The sequence below is a fragment of the Sorex araneus genome, chromosome 9 (genome assembly GCF_027595985.1).
Source record: "Sorex araneus isolate mSorAra2 chromosome 9, mSorAra2.pri, whole genome shotgun sequence".
NCBI classification, from domain to species: Eukaryota; Metazoa; Chordata; class Mammalia; order Eulipotyphla; family Soricidae; genus Sorex; species Sorex araneus.
In genome coordinates this window covers 40026446-40044416 of record NC_073310.1, presented here as the reverse complement: position 1 = coordinate 40044416, position 17971 = coordinate 40026446, and the positions used below count along the sequence as shown (strand labels likewise).

The window sequence follows — 17971 nt, the reverse complement described above, 5'->3', positions numbered from 1 at the left end:
GCTGGAGGAATCAGTCAGGATGGGAGATGCATGCCAAAAGTAGATAATGGACCAAGCATGATGACCTCTCAGTGTCTGTGTTGCAAGCCATAATGCCCAAAAGTGGAGAGAGAGTATGGGGAATATTGTCTGCCATGGGGGCTGGGGGGTGTGGTTAAGGAGGACGGGGGTGTTTACCGGGGATATTGGTGGTGAGGAATGTGCACTGGTGGAGGGATGGGTGTTTGATCATTGTGTGATTGTAACCCAAACATGAAGGCTTGTAACTATCTCACAGTGATTCAATAAAATAAAAATAGTTTTTGGGATTTTGGGAAAGATACCAAGAATCAGAATTTCTGGGTTATATGGAAGCTCAGTTCATAGTTCTTCGTAAAGTGTCCATATTGGTTTTGAAAGGACTGAACTGGTCAAAATTCTCATCAGTAGTGGTTGAGAGTTCCTTCTATACCCATCCATGCCAGCACTGGTCCCTATCAGGATACTTTTGATGTATGGCGAGAGCCTTGGCCAATTTTTATGTGCAAGCCGTCCTCTTAGACACGTCCTCCTTACCCTCCCCTTTGCAACCCCAACTTGTTTTTCAGTGTCTTCAAGTGACCAGAACAGGTACCCATCACAGCTTAATTAGGTACCACTTTCTCTGCCATCAGAGAACCAAAGCTTTACTTTCCTCCTCCTGAATGACATGACAGATATCCACTTAGTGGGATGATTATTAGTATAAAATTACTTTGGAGCCTTTAAATTTAATAATGCCACATTCAGAGCAATAAAAATCAAATCCCAAATCCAGGTGTGCTATTCAAGGAAAATGTCCAGAGCAATTACCTTCTGAGAATGGTGGCCTGGACTTAAGCCTTTTGTCTGGTGTCTTAACATCTTTTCCACACAAGTAGATAATGATGTTCATTTTGTACAGAGTGAGAGGTAGGGTGACTGATCTCTTGTTGTACTTCAGAGTGAAGAAATATCCAGGACCCAGGTGTGTCCTTTGTTTCCCCTCCTCCTTCTTTCATTCTTTGCAAGAATCATGGTTAGCATTCTGTAGATTTAAATACCTCCCTCTTTGGTACTGCTTTACACTTTTTTTTAAGAACATGAATTGGAGGGGGGAGCCTATATCACATTTCCCGGGTAGCAGTGAGGTGCAGGAAAGGTGACTGGCTAGCAGGTATGTGTTCGCAGATCAGAGAACATAGGATTGATTCTCCAGCATCATCTCTGTGACACAGTAGCAGTGACCACAGGTCCCACGAGTTTACAAATGCAGTGAAATTAGGACTGTGACACATGGCAAGCCCTATAAGACCTGACTCTTAGAATGATCTTACTGGTTTTATAACAGGTAGTTCTGATCACTGGACAAGCACCATGGGGAATGTGTACTTGCTTGTCCTAACAGGATGTGCTTTACTTTGCCTCGCGTAGCTAAGTCTCCCTCTCTCTCCCCAACCTTTGAAAGACAGTTTAAGTTGACCTATTTGTCTTCTCCAGGACATCATTCCATGTTTAACTCTCAGTCATAACCCAGTTATCATTTTCTCAGTTCAAGTCAACAGTCTTGAACTGAGCATTACTTAAATAGACGTCTCCTCATCTGACCACTAAACACTTCCCTGTCATGTAGTAGGTGTCTGACTGTTGTATGAACATTTTGTGTCTAATGGTATTATTGGGCCTTGAGGGAAAAGCTTGTGTACATACATGGTACTATTTTCCCTAACTCCAGGGATGGCTCTAGCATATAACAGCAGCTCCACAGACTTAAGAATAAAGAAATATTGACAGGAGAGGGGGTAGGGTGTGTGTGTGGGGGGGGGGGAGAATTGTGCATAAAATTGTGCATAAAACTATATACCTTTTTAAAAATCAAATATAAGTTGTTGATTGAAATTGAAATAACATGGAGTCTGAAACAGCCCAGAGTTTTCATACCTTGGTTTATTTTTGCAGCCCCCTGTTCTATCCTGTTATGTGTGAAAAAGATCACATCTGTATCACATTCCTCAGCTGGCCAGGCTCCTGAATAAAGAGCACTCTCATCCAGCGAGCTGGTGAAATAAATGACAATGGTCCTGTGAGACAGGAAGACTGTGAGGGACGAGATTCAGAGAGGTTTAGAGTTAAAGGAGAGGATGGAGGGGATGTGGCCCAGTGGTAGAACACGAGCTTTGTATAGATGAGACTCTGGGTTTGATTCTCCTCACTGCATGATTCCACATGCACCATGCTGGGAGTATCCCTAAGTGTAGCCCCATGTGCTCCCAACAAGAGGATGTATCTGGGAGGGGTATTCTGAGAGCATCCGTTCACTTACTTATCAAGTATCTAATGAGAGGCCACTTTCTCTTCTAAGGTGCTGGAGCTTTTTATTGAGAGGTTGTAGGGGAAGATTAACACCTGTATTCCCACTCCTCCTCCCAAACAGAAATGCAGAGATACAAAGCTGTGTCTAATGCTTATTCCAGAAGCATTCCAGTCCCGTTTTGTTTCTGTTTTGTTTTGTTTTTTTGTTCTTTCTTAATGCAAAAAGCATTCTTGGGAACAGAAGACTGAAAATATGCTTGCTGCTCGCCTCCCTCCAAGTATTTAGTCCTCCTGGATTGCAGAGCCAGCTTCTTCTCTGTAGCTCTTAACACTAACAGAACACTCACTGCTAGTGTTGCTTCGAAGTTTTTCATCTCCTGATAAAATGCTCATTGCCTGTGTGTGGGCACTACTGACACTGCTTGCCATTTGGTTTCTTCCAGGATCTTTTTCCCAGGCAGCCATCCTGTCAGAGGTGTGCAAGTAATGAAAGTTGGCAAACTGCAGTTACATCAAGGCATGTTTCCCCAAGCGATGAAGAATCTGAAATTGGTGAGTGTGTCAAGACCTCAAACAGTTCTGCCAAGAATCCTTTTTCTGGCTTTTAGTTGGCTTTGTCTTGTGATTCTTATCAACTCAGAACCCACATGCATCACACACACACACACACACACACACACACACACACACACACATATGCACGCACCTACTTGCCCATAGATATTTACCAGCCAGCTCTGAGAAAGTCTGATTGGACTAGTTAGCTTAGCTCTGTGTATGAGCAGCCCATGTATAAACATGCCCACCAGGGTTTGCTTATTACCAATGTGTAATCAAATAATTCACCAAATCATGAAAATTAAAACAATCTGACCTCACATACTGGGCAGGCCAACCTTAGAACACTACCATCCCATCTGTGCCTATCTCAGACTGAACCTTTCCCTAGGCCTCCCATACATTGCCCAGAGGAAGCAACACATGTTCCAGCTCTTTGACCATGTCTGCAGCCCACCCCCTTCCAGCCCTCCTGCCCTCTCCCCACAATCAGGGTATAGTGCACCACTCACAGTTGCCCGGTACACACTTTGTTCACACTTAGGTCTACTTGAAACAGTTGCCTCTAATTTAAAGGCCTCTCCCCACCTTCTCCTGGGCTAGGCAGAACTATGGATCCTTTAAGGCCCAACTCAAATATTCCTACAATTCCTCTTTTGTTTGTTGGTTTGGTGTTTGGGCCACACCAAATGGTGCTCAGGGTTTACTCCTAGCATAGGCTCATGGATCACTCTTGTCAATGCACACAGAGTGCTGAAGGTTGAACCCAGCCATGTGCAAGGCAAGTACCTTATTACCTAGTACTATCACTCTGGCCCCTGTCAATCTACAGTTCCCTGCCCTCTTACTAATAATGCACTTGTCAGTAGGAGGAAGATATGATACCCTTCTCCCATACCAGAAGATCACAATTCTTTGTGGTTATCATTGTAGTCATGCAGCACCATCCAAGCAACATGGAACTTTTGAAGCATTAATAGGGGGAGGTAGGACAAAAGAGGGATGTTAGTATGATGCTAGCAATAATGGGAGAGCCAGGTCCTGGTTGGGACACACTGTTGAAGAGACCTGCTTCCTTCCTCCCCTCAGTGAGTCTTCTCTGGTCCTAGAATCCCAGTATGCTCTGCTTTCCTGGTTTTCCAGCAGAGACCCCTCTCATCCATGCAATGACTTCTGAAAGGAAAATTCCTGTGCCATCCCTGGCACCAGCGGTTGTGTAAAGCTGCATGTGAGGGACTGTACCCGATACTGCTGGCACCATGTATCCGTGTCTGCAGAGAAGCCTCAGTGAAGAGATTCACATCTGGACTGGGCTCTCTCAAGAGGCGACCAGGGCTCAGCAACTCCATGCTGGGAGTATTCCCAGAGCATAGCCAGGGTGCTCCCAACAAGATGATGTATCTAGGTGGGGAATTCCGGGAGCGTCCATTTGTTAAATAAGTAAATGTGCTTAGCAAGTATCTAGTGAGAAGCCATTTTCTCTTGCAAGGCGCTGGAGCATCCTTTTGAGAGGTTGTAGGTGAAGATTAATATCACTAGCACCACTCCTCCTCCCAGGCAGAAATGCAGTTATTTCCCTCAACATGAGAAAATAGGAAATTTGGGAACCCCTATATTCTTTTTTCTTGTGTGCTGACCATGCTCCCTTTTTTCTCCTCTAACTGAAATCATCCAATGGCCAACAAGAATTTTTGTGCTTCCTGAAGACACAAAATTCCTGTTTTTAGCTGACCTAGCATTCTTGCCCAGACTGATGTAAGAATGTCTAGTGGTCACAGGGAAAGCTTTGCTTTCTGGTCTTGCTAAGAGTTTTCAGGCACTCAAATGATGCAGAAAAAAAAAAAAGAAGATCTACCCTATGAGGTTTTCGATAGAAAAATACAATAGAGGAATTTGCTCAAGTATTTATGGGCAAATTCCCATAAATTTGCCTGCATATAACTGTTTTATAAGGATTAAGTTAATTCTTTATGTTTCTAAATGACTAAAGATATTGATACTGCACAGATATACAGGGTCCTTGTTATAGACAATTACCACATGAGGTGAACAGGTTTTTCATTCTTGCTTGAAAGTTGAAGGAGCTAAAGTTTAGAGATATGCAACAGCTATGCCATAGGCAAACACAGATGGAGTTAGATCTAGTTTATTCAGTTTAATTCAATGTTTTTTGGTTAAATGCTTCTATTCTGAGTAGGAGCTAGTGTTGTCCTTATAATTCAGTGGAAGACACAGACATGAACAAGCCATTAAATCCAGGCTGCAATTCAAGGTTCTGTTCTTTACCTCAAGACTGGCCCAATTAAATATATAAGGCTCTCTAGGAAATCTCAGTGTGTAGAAACTCCTTTGGATCCACTGAGTCCCTTATGGAACTCAGAGGAGAAAGTGGAGAGGAAAGCAGAGATTTGGATTTCTTCTGTTCTTTACGTGAGGATATACTGTTGCCACTGCACACAGAACTAACATCCTTGGCTAGAAAGACAAGTTTGAACAAATGCAGACTGATGTACAGATTAGAATTTGTGGAATGGCATGGACTGTGTTACATGTACTCACCATCACCAGCTCTAACTGCATTCTTATTGCCTATTTATACCTCTCATGCCCAGTTCCATTCTGTCTTATTTATGTTCTCATGGGATGCTACCCTACTTCCTCCAGAAACTTCTGTTGGTCACTGTTTTAGAATCTTTTTTCTCAAGGTACCAAGCATAGACCCAGGTAGCTGCAGAATGAAAGAGTCTTAGAAAAGCAACAGAATGTTTATCATGCAACGTTTGTCATAGCCTTACTGCAGACTTCCTATTTGACTCGAAGAAAGTCAAGTCATCTCTTGCTGAGTTCTGATTAATGATCAAAATTCAAATGTACACCACAGGCAAAGCTGGTTACCAATAGAGTAAGCACTCATGTAGATTCAGTAGGTTCTGGTTCAAGTCCCACAATCACTGGTTTTGCAGAATGAGGCAAGTTTCCTAATCCTTCTGGATATTATTTTCCTGGAGTGTTAAGAAAGTAAAAAATATAATATTTGAGAGTATGTTTTGCCAAGTACTGGGTATTTCAAGACTATGGAGGATTATTTTGTTATAGGAGTCCCTTATTCTGATTGTTCGCCCAGTTCCCTCAACACTGGTATTTGTAGTTGAGGTTAGATGGTGGGTCCACTGTTGAATGATTTTATAAGCCCCTCTGTTCTCTTCCTCAAAGGAAAAGAGACATTCTCAAGAGACTCTTTTTTATGTACTTTCTGTGGCTCTTTGTGTCACCTAACATAGTCACACATGCTTAAACACAGTAAGTTCTGTCAAATATTTGAATGAATGGATGTTTTTAATGACAAGCAGTTTTTAAAGCTTTCCTTATCTTAATCACCTGCAGAGCTTTGAGATCTTCCTTATATCCCTGCAAACAAAGTTGAGGGGCAGTCCACAATCCTAACAGTGACATGAGAATCATGTCTGAGGGTAAAATCAGGTGTCAATATTTTGAGCCTGTTTAGGTGATTCCTGTGTGCAGTTAAGTTTGAAACAAGCAGGGTTTAAAGACCCTGTCTGACCCTGTCCTTTATCTTGCATTGACTGATAGATCTGATCTTCTCAACCATTGCTGACCATTTGCTAACAGAGGAACAACCCAAACTTGTCCTTCTCTTCACATGTTTATGTGGTCAATTTTATCCTGCAGAGACTCTTTTCCAGAACCTTCTCTGGGCTTGTATAACCTGGAAAAGGACTGGAAAGGCACAATTTGCCTTTGAAATGAATGTTCCTATAGATTTTAATTCTAAGTCAGTGTTCCCCAAAGTGGGTGTTACCACCCCAGCACATGGGGGTGGGGTGTTAGGGTGTTGTGGGGCACTTTCTCTTTATTAACTTAAAGAAGGAAGATTTGCAAGGGGTTTTCCAAGCAGTTTTGTGGGGTTTTTTTCCTTTTCTTTATGAAAGGGGGGAAGTTGGCCTAATTAGTTTGAACACCTCTGATCTCAGTATTCTATCTTGTCTTTGAGACTTTGTAAATAATAGGATAAAATATCTTCAATGAAGGTTTCAAAGGCTGAGTTTGGAAGAGAAATTAGAAAGGATTCATAAGCAGAAACTTGTTACAGATTCAGTTAGGTATTCACCTCCTCAGGAAAAGAATCCACTTAGCTCAGCACTGATTTGGTTTAACCTTTGGTCTCCACTGGATATAGCTGAAACACATGCACTGTGGCCACCCCACCCGACAGCAAGGTCTTCGCAAATGGGGACCCCTTCTTAGGGCTTTCCTCCTGCATTTTCCTGTCTAAGACACTTTCATTCTATTCCATTTATTTCTTTTGCTGTTTTTTTTGTTTTTTTTTTCTTTTTGGGTCACACCTGGCGATGCTCAGAGGTTACTCCTGGCTCATGCACTCAGGGAATACTCCTGGCGGTGCTCGGGGGACCATATGGGATGTTGGAACTGAACCCGGGTCACCCATGAATAAGACAAACACCCTACCCACTGTACTATCGTTCCAGCCCCTCCATTTATTTCTTATAAAGATTGTGCTAGTCACAAATTTGACATCTTGGACCTCAATGGCAACCATCTTCATCTGGACTGTTTTAACAGTGAGCCTCTTCTCTCTCTAAACTCTACACAGTACCCTGGCCAGTGCATGGCTAGTGACTTCTTTTTTTTCCCTAAGGTCAGGCTATGAAAACAAAAACCAAAACCAAAAAGCCCCCCCAAAAAATAGCCTCTCCACCAGCCTGCATCCCCATTCTTTATTTAAATGTAAATTAAATGTACACCTTACACTGAATTCACTGTAAACCTCTCCTGTTTTTTCCTTGAAACAGTTGAGTTTGGAGGCTCTTTGTAGCTTCTCCTTTGCCGTGCCTGTGTGAGGAACACAGCCTCACATGCAGACTTTGCTCCTCTCACTTCCAGGGCAGCACTCCCAACTCTCTCTGTCTGCCTGGCATTTAGAACCCCAAAAGTGACGAATTGAGGTTATGCAATGCGATTATTCCCATTAATTATAGTGATAAAATCTTACAAAGTTAAGACTGCAGTGATTCTTAACTTTGGTCATTTTCTTTTGGGGGAGGGAATAGGAGGTCAAACCCCCTGATCCTCTGGTCTACTACTGGCTCTGCGCTTAGGGATCTTCCCTAGCAGTTCTCAGATAATCGTGTGGTGCCTGGGACCTACCCAAGCCTGGCTGCAGGCAAGGCAAGCACCTTACAGCATCATAACTCCTGTACGGTGTCTCCAGCCTCTGTCTTTTACCTATTTAGGAACATGATGAGAACTACTGAAACACCAGAGAAACATGTATATACACTCAACATTTAGCATATTTGGTGAGGATAGTGAACCATACCTAGTGGTCCTGAGGGCTTACTGCTGATTCTATGTTTAGAGATCACTTCTGGCAAACTCTGGTTAGCAGATGGGGTGACAAGATTAGGTGACCAGATGGGGTGCCATGAATCAAACCCAAGTATGTAAGGGAAACACTTTACTCACTGTACTATCTCTCTGACCCCAAAGTTTCTGAACACCTAAAACTAATATTATATCAGATAGACCTCAAAAATAATGATAGTAAATAAAATGTTAAGTAGCAGGATATAAAGTTAATAAATTTCTATGAATTATATAGCACTGTAGCACTGTCATCTCGTTGTTCATTGATGTGCTCGAGTGGGCACCAGTAACATCTCCATTGTGAGACTTGGTGTAACTGTTTTTGGCATATCGAATATGCCACAGGTAGTTTGCCAGGCTCCGCCGTGCAGGCAGGATGCTCTCGATAGCTTGCCGGGCTCTCAAGAGGGACAGAGGAATTGAACCCGGGTCGGCTGCATGCAAGGCAAATGCCCTACCCACTATGCTATCGATCCTATGAATTATATACCATATATAAATGCATACATTACATGTAAGTATATAAATTATATACAAATCAGATAAGGTTAATATAAAGTCTGTTGCACTTCCAAACACTGACATTGAAGCATTCAAAAAAGAATTTAAGAGAACAGTTTCATTTACAGTAGCATGTAACAAAAAAAATACTTAGAAATTAAGCGTAAACTTGAGATAATAATTAAGGCAGAAGACTTTTGTTGTTGTTTTGAGCATTGGCTGTCTTCACGTTTTACTCCTGGCTCTGCACTCTGGGATCACTCATGGCAGACTCAGGAGAGCATCTGAAGTACCAGGGATCACGTGCAAGGCAAGTGCCCTACCTGCTATTTTATTGCCCCAGTGTCTGTGATTGAAAGTCTTAATATTGTTACTGAGCTCAAGTTCAAATGTTCGACTTTTGAATGTCAATTTTCGAAAGATAAGAGTTGATGCTAGAAAAACATGTTTATTCAGGGTCAGTGGCCTTGAGAAAACAGCAGACTCATGTCGCCCAAAAACATTTCTGCATGGTCACAGGAAGCAATTTTTATAGAAAAAGAGAATGAGGAAATGCATTTGCAGGAAGGGTAGGTTGATGAGAGCCCAGGGTGAATCAATAAATTCCCTCGTGTAACTGCAAAGATTTTTGATTATGGTTATTGTTCTTTTACTCTTTAGGACAAGGTAAAAGGGACATTGTCAACATTTTCAGCCATTCCTGCTCAGACTAGGTTTACAGTTTTAATACTGAATCCAGCTCTCAACTTCTTTTGATTTTAATATTATTAAAATATTATTACTACATAAGAAATCCTTCATATTCCCTAGGTTGTTGTTTTTTTCCAGAAATTAAAACCCTATCTTAAAATTTAGATTAAACACCAAGGGACCTCAAGAATCAAAATACTCTTGAAAATGAAGAAAAGTTTCAGAAAATTCATATATTCATACTTATCCTTCATGGTTTTAAAATGTACTTTAAAGATTTCTGTACAAAACCCACATTAAATATAAGTATATAAGGCAGACTGAAAGTAAAAGAATGGATAATATACCATGAAAACATGATTAATGGATAGAAATCGGGGTGACTCTATTATTAAAGTTGAATTCAGAACAAAGAAATTTTACTAGAGATGCAAAGGGACCTTACATAATAACTTTTTAAATAGTTTTATTTACCAAGAGGACATAGCAATCCTACTTGTATGCAGTAAACAACAGGTTGGTTTCTGTAATTGATCTAGTCCAGTTCCATTCAGTTAAAGAAACAGGCTCATTTAGGAACATGATTTTTCTGATTCTCAGCTGCTTGATAGTCACTGACTGAAAGATATAAACACAATATTGACTCCCTTTATGGAGTAGCTACTATCACTGAGAGGCACTACCCTATTTCTCTCTGCCTGTAACCCCTGCTGGGTCTCTCTGGTCATGCTGGTTCTTCCCTCCTCTGAGCACCTCATTGCCTTTTTATCTCCCCCTATAACTCCTTGCCCTGCTAGAATTGTTTCTCTGACTACCAGGGCTGGATTCCCACTTTCCTTTCCTCAGAGCAAGCAATGTTCATTGCAACTGCCTAGAAAATATTTAGTGACAGGGTGAATAGCTGTTTTCCGTAAGAAAATTTTGTCTCCCAGGAGGACAGATCCTTCTAGCAGCTCCATTTAGTTACTCAGAGTATAAAAAAGTCAGCAGGAGCACAGACAGGTCACAAAAGCTTTGAATTTTTCTTCAGCTCTGGAGCTATTTAATGAGTGGAACTCTTGCTTCTTACCTTTCCAACTCTGAATTCCCCATCCCTCTTCTGTGGTTCCTCTCCCCTCCCCGTTATACTTTCATCCCCAGACAGGCAGAAGGAAAAAACTTGACTTCTTCCCCTGTTGTGATTGATTCAGAGGTTCTTATCATGCATACCTTTCTTTTATCTCCAATTTTTATATCCATATTTAAATCATGCTTGGAGAAGTCATTTATTGGATTCCCTCAGGCTCATGGTAGAGAGTATATGAGATCTTTGATAAGCTTAATATATTTATATTAAAAATTAATAAGAAAGCTATATTGTTTGCAACTTTAAATTGTAATTTGATTGAATTCATTTTAGTTAATATATAACCTCAATTCTAAAATTACTAAAAAAAATAATAAGATGTAATGAGATTGAAATCAGTTCTGGGGACCCCATCTTTGTTCCTGAGGGAACCAAGCCTGTCACATGGCAGACAATTTGTGCTGCCATTTCTCGTATGACATTTAGCGTCAGTACACGGGTGCGGTAACCCCCTTGGAGGTTTCAAATGAGTCCTCTGTGGAAGATTATGTGCAGGCTCTTTTTAAATGCTACCATTAAAAAAATAAAATTTAATGGAAAGAGATAAGCTTTTCCCAGCACAAGCCAGCAACAATTTTATATTTCCTTAATCTGTTTTATATACTGCAGCAGGAAATTAAAATAAGATTGGTCTGGCTGACGTGAACATGTGGTGAAGTTAGGAGGAGCTGAGAGAAGGGAGACAGTTACAGGAAACAATTGGTCTGGATTGTCAAAGATTTAACATAACTTCATGTTGTTGGTTTGTCTTTACTGCGGTTGGGGACAACCTCATCTTCCCAGTAGACTGAGACAGTCACAGAAAACAGCTGGGGCCTAAGACCCCTTGGGCCCTCTTGTCATGTTACTGAGACCTGTTGCTCCTGCTTATCTCTCTGTCAGTCCCCAGTGATGTCCAGTACAAGGCACTTGTGGTCTGAGCCTCAGCTTCCTGTCCACCCAAGCATGGCAGACCACTCATGCACATGCAGAAGATAGCCCGAAAGTTTTTTTTCACATTCTTCCTGCTTCCTTCTTTGAGAAAACTGGTTGTTGACTGTTTCATCTTATCTGTATTTAGTTTCTTCTCCCTAAATGATTCTAGCCTCTTTCAGTAGCTTTCAGGTTGATCTTCTGAACTCTGCTAAACCCAACTCTTTGCTGATTCTAACCAGCCCTGTGAGTAAGATTCAGTATCTAAATCTTGCACATGCATCTGTGTTCAGGAGCTGGCCACGCCCCTCCTTCCCATATTGCATTTATCACCAAGTAAGGAAACACTAGACATCACTAGCTACCTGGGGGACTTTGTGACCTCTCAATAAGCCTCAGAAAATATGGCTGTGGCACCCTCCAATTCTTCTCCTCAGTCCCTGCAGACTGTCCCCAGGTTTATTTTTGCAGACATGGAATAAATGGTAGGTTGAATCCTGACAGCCATATGCTCATCTTGGGACTTCATCTCAGGCCTAATAGGATAAACACGGGTTAATTGGACTAGCTTATGCTCGTGACCCTTCCATGAAGAAACAGGCTGGGAGGTGGAGAAGGGGACCAGAGGAAGGCCAGCCACCTTGCCCTTCCTGGGTGGGCTCTACAATACCAGATTGGCTGTAGGGCTGGATGCCTCCTGCTGGTGCTCAGGCAATTGCTTCTAATGGGACCAGCAGATCTGCCCCTCTGGTGAACAGGATCAGCCCCATTCACTTTCGTTCTGGACGGGTAGTGCTTATTCTGAGAGCTGGGAGTGGGGAGAAAGGGAAATATAAGAGCGGAGGGAGATTGGAGCCTCTAATGAATGTGAAAACACGTGGGTCAACCTGATCTGGTCATTTAGTCTGAAAGTCTAAACAGAGGCACACAGATGATACTCTGTGTGAGGAAGTGGTAAAATATATACCCAAAAGGGTGAGAAACTGGTGTAAGTCTGCACCTGAGAAGCTGCTGGGCCCTCACTGGGCAGGGTGCATCATAAATGTAGGGAGGGATGTGAGCCCTGGTAGGCCAGGCCTGGCCTTTTCCGAGACTACTACAAATGGGCTCAGTAGAGGGGTGTTTCCTCTTTCAGACATTCGAATTCTTTGCTAGATCACGGTCTACCTAGCCCTTTGTTGAATAGAAGGGAAGAAAACATCGAAGACTGCTTTTAACTGAGAGAATTTCCCAGCAAGGACCTGAAGCATATCTTTGCTTTAAAACCCTTTTAAAATCATGCTCTCATTCCATAGTTTGCTTGGACCTGATGTAGAATGATGGAGGACCAAGAGCAAGACTGGAGGACGGGGTGAGGAGCAGGGCACTAAAGCATGAACCTTGGTTCCCCAAATGTCAGTCATCCACCATTTGCATTTGATCTGTTCAGAGCTTGGAGACCTGCATGGTGGAGGACTGCTTCTCGCTCCTCCCCTCCCCGGTACCCCTTCTCTCAGCCCTGGGATTTTGCTGCAGACCGCAACATGGCAGATAACTCTAGTGAAAATCAAGAACTCTCTTAGCTCAGAAAGAATCTCGGGAGATTACAACTGTGTGAGCTGGGCACACTTCCAGGTGGAGAGAAAAAGTTGGGAGTGGGGTATCTTTCTCTCGCTATACCAGCCCCAAAGCACTATTTTTTAAAGAAAAAAAATGTCAGAATCATAGGCCTGAATTCTTACTTATGGCTCCCTCCTCTTAAATATGTGGGTACCTGAAAATTTGTTCCCCAAAGTGCCTCTACTTTCTTTTTTTTTTCTCTTCCGTGTTTTTCTTTTTTTTTTTTTATTAGTTTATTTTTAATTAGAGAGTCATCGTGAGGGTACAGTTACAGATCCATACATCTTTGTGCTCATGTTTCCCCCATACAAAGTTCAATAACCCATCCCTTCACCAGTGCCCATTTTCCACCACCAGTAAACCCAACATCCCTCCCCCCATCCCCAGTCCCGTCTCCCCCCACCCCACCCTGCCACTATGGCAGGGAATTCCCTTTTGTTCTCTCTCTGATTAGGTGTTGTGGTTTGCAATAAAGGTGTTGAGTGGCCATTGTGTTCAGTCTCTAGTCTGTATTCGGCCCGCATCACCCTTCCCCCACATGACCTCCAACCACATTTTACTTGGTGGTCCCTTCCCTGAGTTACCCAGAATGAGAGACCAGCCTCCAAGCCATGGAGACAACCTCCTGGTACTTATTTCTACTATTCTTGGGCATTAGTCTTATAGTCTATTATTCTATATTCCACAGATGAGTGCAATCTTTCTATGTCTGTCTCTCTCTTTCTGACTCATTTCACTTAGCATGATACTTTCCATGCTGATCCACTTATATGCAAACGTCATGACCTCATTTTTTATAACAGCTGCATAGTATTCCATTGTATAGATGTACCAGAGTTTCTTCAACCAGTCATCTGTTCTAGGGCACTCGGGTTTTTTCCAGATTCTGGCTATTGTAAACAGTGCTGCGGTGAACATATAAGTGCATATGTCACTTCGACTATACTTTTTGGCTTTTCTGGGATATATTCCCAGCAGTGGTATTGCTGGGTCAAATGGGAGCTCAACCTCTAGTTTTTTGAGAATCGTCCATACTGTTTTCCAAAAGGGCTGAGCTAGCCGGCATTCCCACCAGCAGTGTAGAAGGGTCCCTTTCTCCCCACATCCTCTCCAACAGCGGTTGCTTTTGTTCTTTTGGATGTGTGCTAATCTCTGTGGTGTGAGGTGGTATCTCATGGTTGTTTTGATCTGCATCTCTCTGACGATTAGTGATGTAGAAAAGTGCCTCTACTTTCTAAGAATTTTACTTAACACGTTGAAGCCTGCATGCACCACTGGTGGGTCACACTTAAATGTGACTTAACACAAAGTGCAGTGTTGGCTAAACATTCAGCAAAGTGCCCCTCAGGGAGAAGGCTCAAAGGGTTGGAGCACAGGCTTTGCTTGCCCTGATTCAGTTCCAGTGCCCTGAGCATGACTGGGAACAACACCAAGCCAGGAGTTGCCACGGAGTACTGCAGGGTATAGCCTGTTACGACCTAGACACCAAGGAAAAAAAGGTCAAGTATTGGACGGTCTACATATCATAACAAAAACAATTTGCAAGTAGTCTCAATTTCCAAGAGTAGCTTAGTGAGTTATAGTCTGTAAACATGATGGAATTAATTGTACAGGACCATTAAAATGGTAATTATGCTGGCTATAAATTAAAATGGAATAATAAATAGTGGCTGTCATTTGTGAAAAATCACTATATAAATTCTCACCCCGGAGGGCTTGTTAGAATATCCAGAGCTTATGGCTCACCCACAGAGGGCAAGTTTCAGTTAATCCTGTGTGGGGTCTCAGCCTTGGTGCTTTTGGTGGATATTCTTATACAGCCAAGGCTAAGGTTCTGCTACCAATGCTTTTCCAATCTCCTGATGGCACATTCACATGGAATGCAAGGGGTGTAGTGTGGTATGCACCCTTATTACATCACCCACACCCCCAAGCCACCCATTTAGACAATACAGATACTTTTATTTCTATTTTTATGTTTATCTATTACAAAAATACTTTTGAGACCATTACAGTTATTTGGGATTTGTGTGTGTGTGTGTGTGTGTATTTGTTTTGTTTTGGGAGTCTTGCCCAGCAGTGCTCAGGGGTTACTCTTGGCTCTCCACTCAGGAATCACTTCCTGTTGGGCTTGGAGGGCCATATGCCATGCTGGGATCAAACCCACATTCAAGGCCACATTCAAGGCCCTACTCTCTGTACTATTTCTCAGGCCCTGTTGGACAATATATTTATGTGTTTCTTAATAAAGAACCATTTCAAAATTTGGGGTAAAGTAGCCACCTTGTGATTATACTGACAAATGCTTTGGGTCAGGAATTCAAATTGATAACAATAGGAATGACTTGCCCACATTCCACAATATCTGGGATTTTCATTGGGCAGATTGGAATCTTCCTGACTGGTGACTGGAAACATCTAGAAGCATATTAAGGTAAATTTCTGGTGTGTAGGCAGACTGGCTTGAAAGGTGGGTTCAGCTTAGACTCTCAGACTCTCTACTTGCAAATGGCAGTCCCTGGGCCCCTCTAGCAAACAGCCTCATGAAAGGACAGTCTGGTTTGGCCATTCTAATCTTGCCTTGGAAGTCACCGGCACCACTTCCTTTAATCTCTATTATTGAAATAGTCACCAACTCATCCAGATTTCAGAAATATTTTGGAGGTAGGATTGGTAAGATTTTGTGATAGACTGAAATTTTAAAATGGAAGAGATTATAAAAATACCCTTGCTTTAATGTCATGACATAAAGAGAATACAAAAATATATGTAATAATCGCAGTGCATATGGCTGAGAACTGAACTTAGGACACAAAAATGAAGGTTGATTTTAAAGTGATCTCAGCATAATATTTCACCCTCAACATTGCTAAATCATTTTTGTACCTTTCCTTAAACTTCTGTCTCTATCCTCTAAATGCATGCACAAACAACCCCTCCCAATGATTGGACAGCAGGCCCCTGCATTACCAGAGGAGTAAGCTGCCTGTCCAAGTGCCACAGTGAAAATCATCTTTATCACTTTATAGTCTCTGTGGGGGAACCGCACAGTGTAGACCTGGAATCTAATCTATCTTCTTTTCCATTTAGGCTTTTGATATTATGAGAGTGACACACGGAAGAGAGCACAGCCTGATTGAAGACTTAATTCTACTCTTAGAAGAATGTGATGCCAACATAAGAGCAACTTGAGAGAACTCAGTCAGAGGGATGGCTCATCCCTTTATTGGATGCCTTACTGAGGCCACACGCTATGCTGTTTGCTATGGGAACCTCCCCTGGTGGAAATGCTATTCTGTGTTTATGTAGGTAAATAAGGGCAGACATATGGTTGCAAGCCAGAGGAATAATTAGCTGTAGAGAAGCATGATTGTAATAAATACAAAAAAGGTTGAAAATGCCACCTAGAAACTGTTGTGTTTGCTTATTCTTTGATAGGTTTAATATTTGAGATGTCAATGCTAAGGATAGAAAATCCTATTTAAAGCATGACAGATTAAGTTATAACTCTGTCCTTGAATAAACATAAACATAGGGATAGCTGAATAAAAATCATATCTACTTTCATATTTTCTTTCTGAGAAAAACCTTGTGTTCATTTGGGGGGCAGGGAATGCTGAATTTTCAAATGCTGTCTTTACTGTTTGTGGTGAATAATACATGTGTCCAATATTCACTTCCAATTACATTTGCAATCCACTGAGTTCTATCCAGAGTCCTAGAAAGAAGTCCCTTCAGGTCTAGTAGAAAAGGATTGGAAATCTTAATGCAGACTATTTCTCCCAGAACTCTCTGCTCTCTGTGTAACTCTCCCTCCGAGTATTGCATGACCCTTTGTGTCAGTCTTGCTTTTCCCTACAATTCCCTGGGTGGTTTGAATGAGCCATGTGCAGAGAATGAAGCTACTTCTCGGAGGAAGCAGGGTTCTAACATTCCGCTCAAATCAGGCATGCTGTCTTTTCTTTTTCCTATTACTCCTCAATTCTCTGACCTACTTTTCCAGCTTTATCCTTTAGCCAAATTCAGAAAAACTTTTCTTTTCCTTCACCCTCCCTTCTCCTCCCTCAGCCCCCCACAAAACTTAAAATCTTTTATGGCTCAATAATCCTGAGAGCAGTTTAGTCCCTGATGCTTAGACAAGACTCTAGTAGTCCGTAAAGCCCCTGGATCCCTGCAGCTGAAAGGATTCTCAAAGACCCTCCCCGCACCCACACCTTATTTCACAAGCAAGAAATGAAATATAGGGGTGATGGCAGCATCCAGAGCAGCAACTCATGTGCCCTCAGTTCCTATTCAGGAGCCTGCCTGACTCCTGCAAGTGGCAAGGTCTCCAGTGGCATTGGACACTGCCAAAATGATCCTTGGACATCTCAGCCAGCCCAAATAACCAACCTCATTTGCAGTTGAGAAAATTGATGACTTGGAAATTGGAGTCTACTTGCTGAACCAATCTGGTGATCACTTTGATCATTGAAACCTGCATCATCACCTGTATGCTAATGAGTTCTGCCACCTTTTCTGTAGTTGTTTCTGCTTATGGATCAAGCACCTATTTATAGCAAACAGTATCTCTCAGAGGCACGATAGCACGGATAGGTATTTTTGAAGCCCATTTTATAAGAAAACCTAGGCTTGAAATCGAATGATCTGGGACTATCCCTTTATTTACTTGAGAAAGCAGCTGAGTCTCAGGCTTGGGAGAACAGTACTATGCTATTCAACAAGTAGATATTAAATGGTAACTGTGATTTCAGGCAAACAAAATACAAAGACTACATAAGACAAATGCCTGATGCTCCAAATAAACATTGCCTTGAGCTTATTTCAGTTTTTAGTGCCTATCAAAATAGCATTTATTTTATTTTCATG

General features: G+C 42.0%; 1 protein-coding gene across 2 annotated transcripts in view; it reads left to right on the top strand.

The window, feature by feature from the left end:
* Positions 1-16648, top strand: part of SMYD3 (SET and MYND domain containing 3) — an 836228-nt gene extending 819580 nt beyond the window's left edge. For both annotated transcript variants that reach the window (XM_004605437.3, XM_055147656.1), the window contains 2 exons: positions 2754-2862; positions 16193-16648. In XM_004605437.3, the coding sequence (XP_004605494.2) occupies positions 2754-2862; positions 16193-16294 (211 nt within the window). In that variant the 3' untranslated portion in view covers positions 16295-16648. The remainder of the gene's footprint in view (positions 1-2753; positions 2863-16192) is intronic.
* The last annotated feature ends 1323 nt before the right edge of the window (positions 16649-17971 follow it).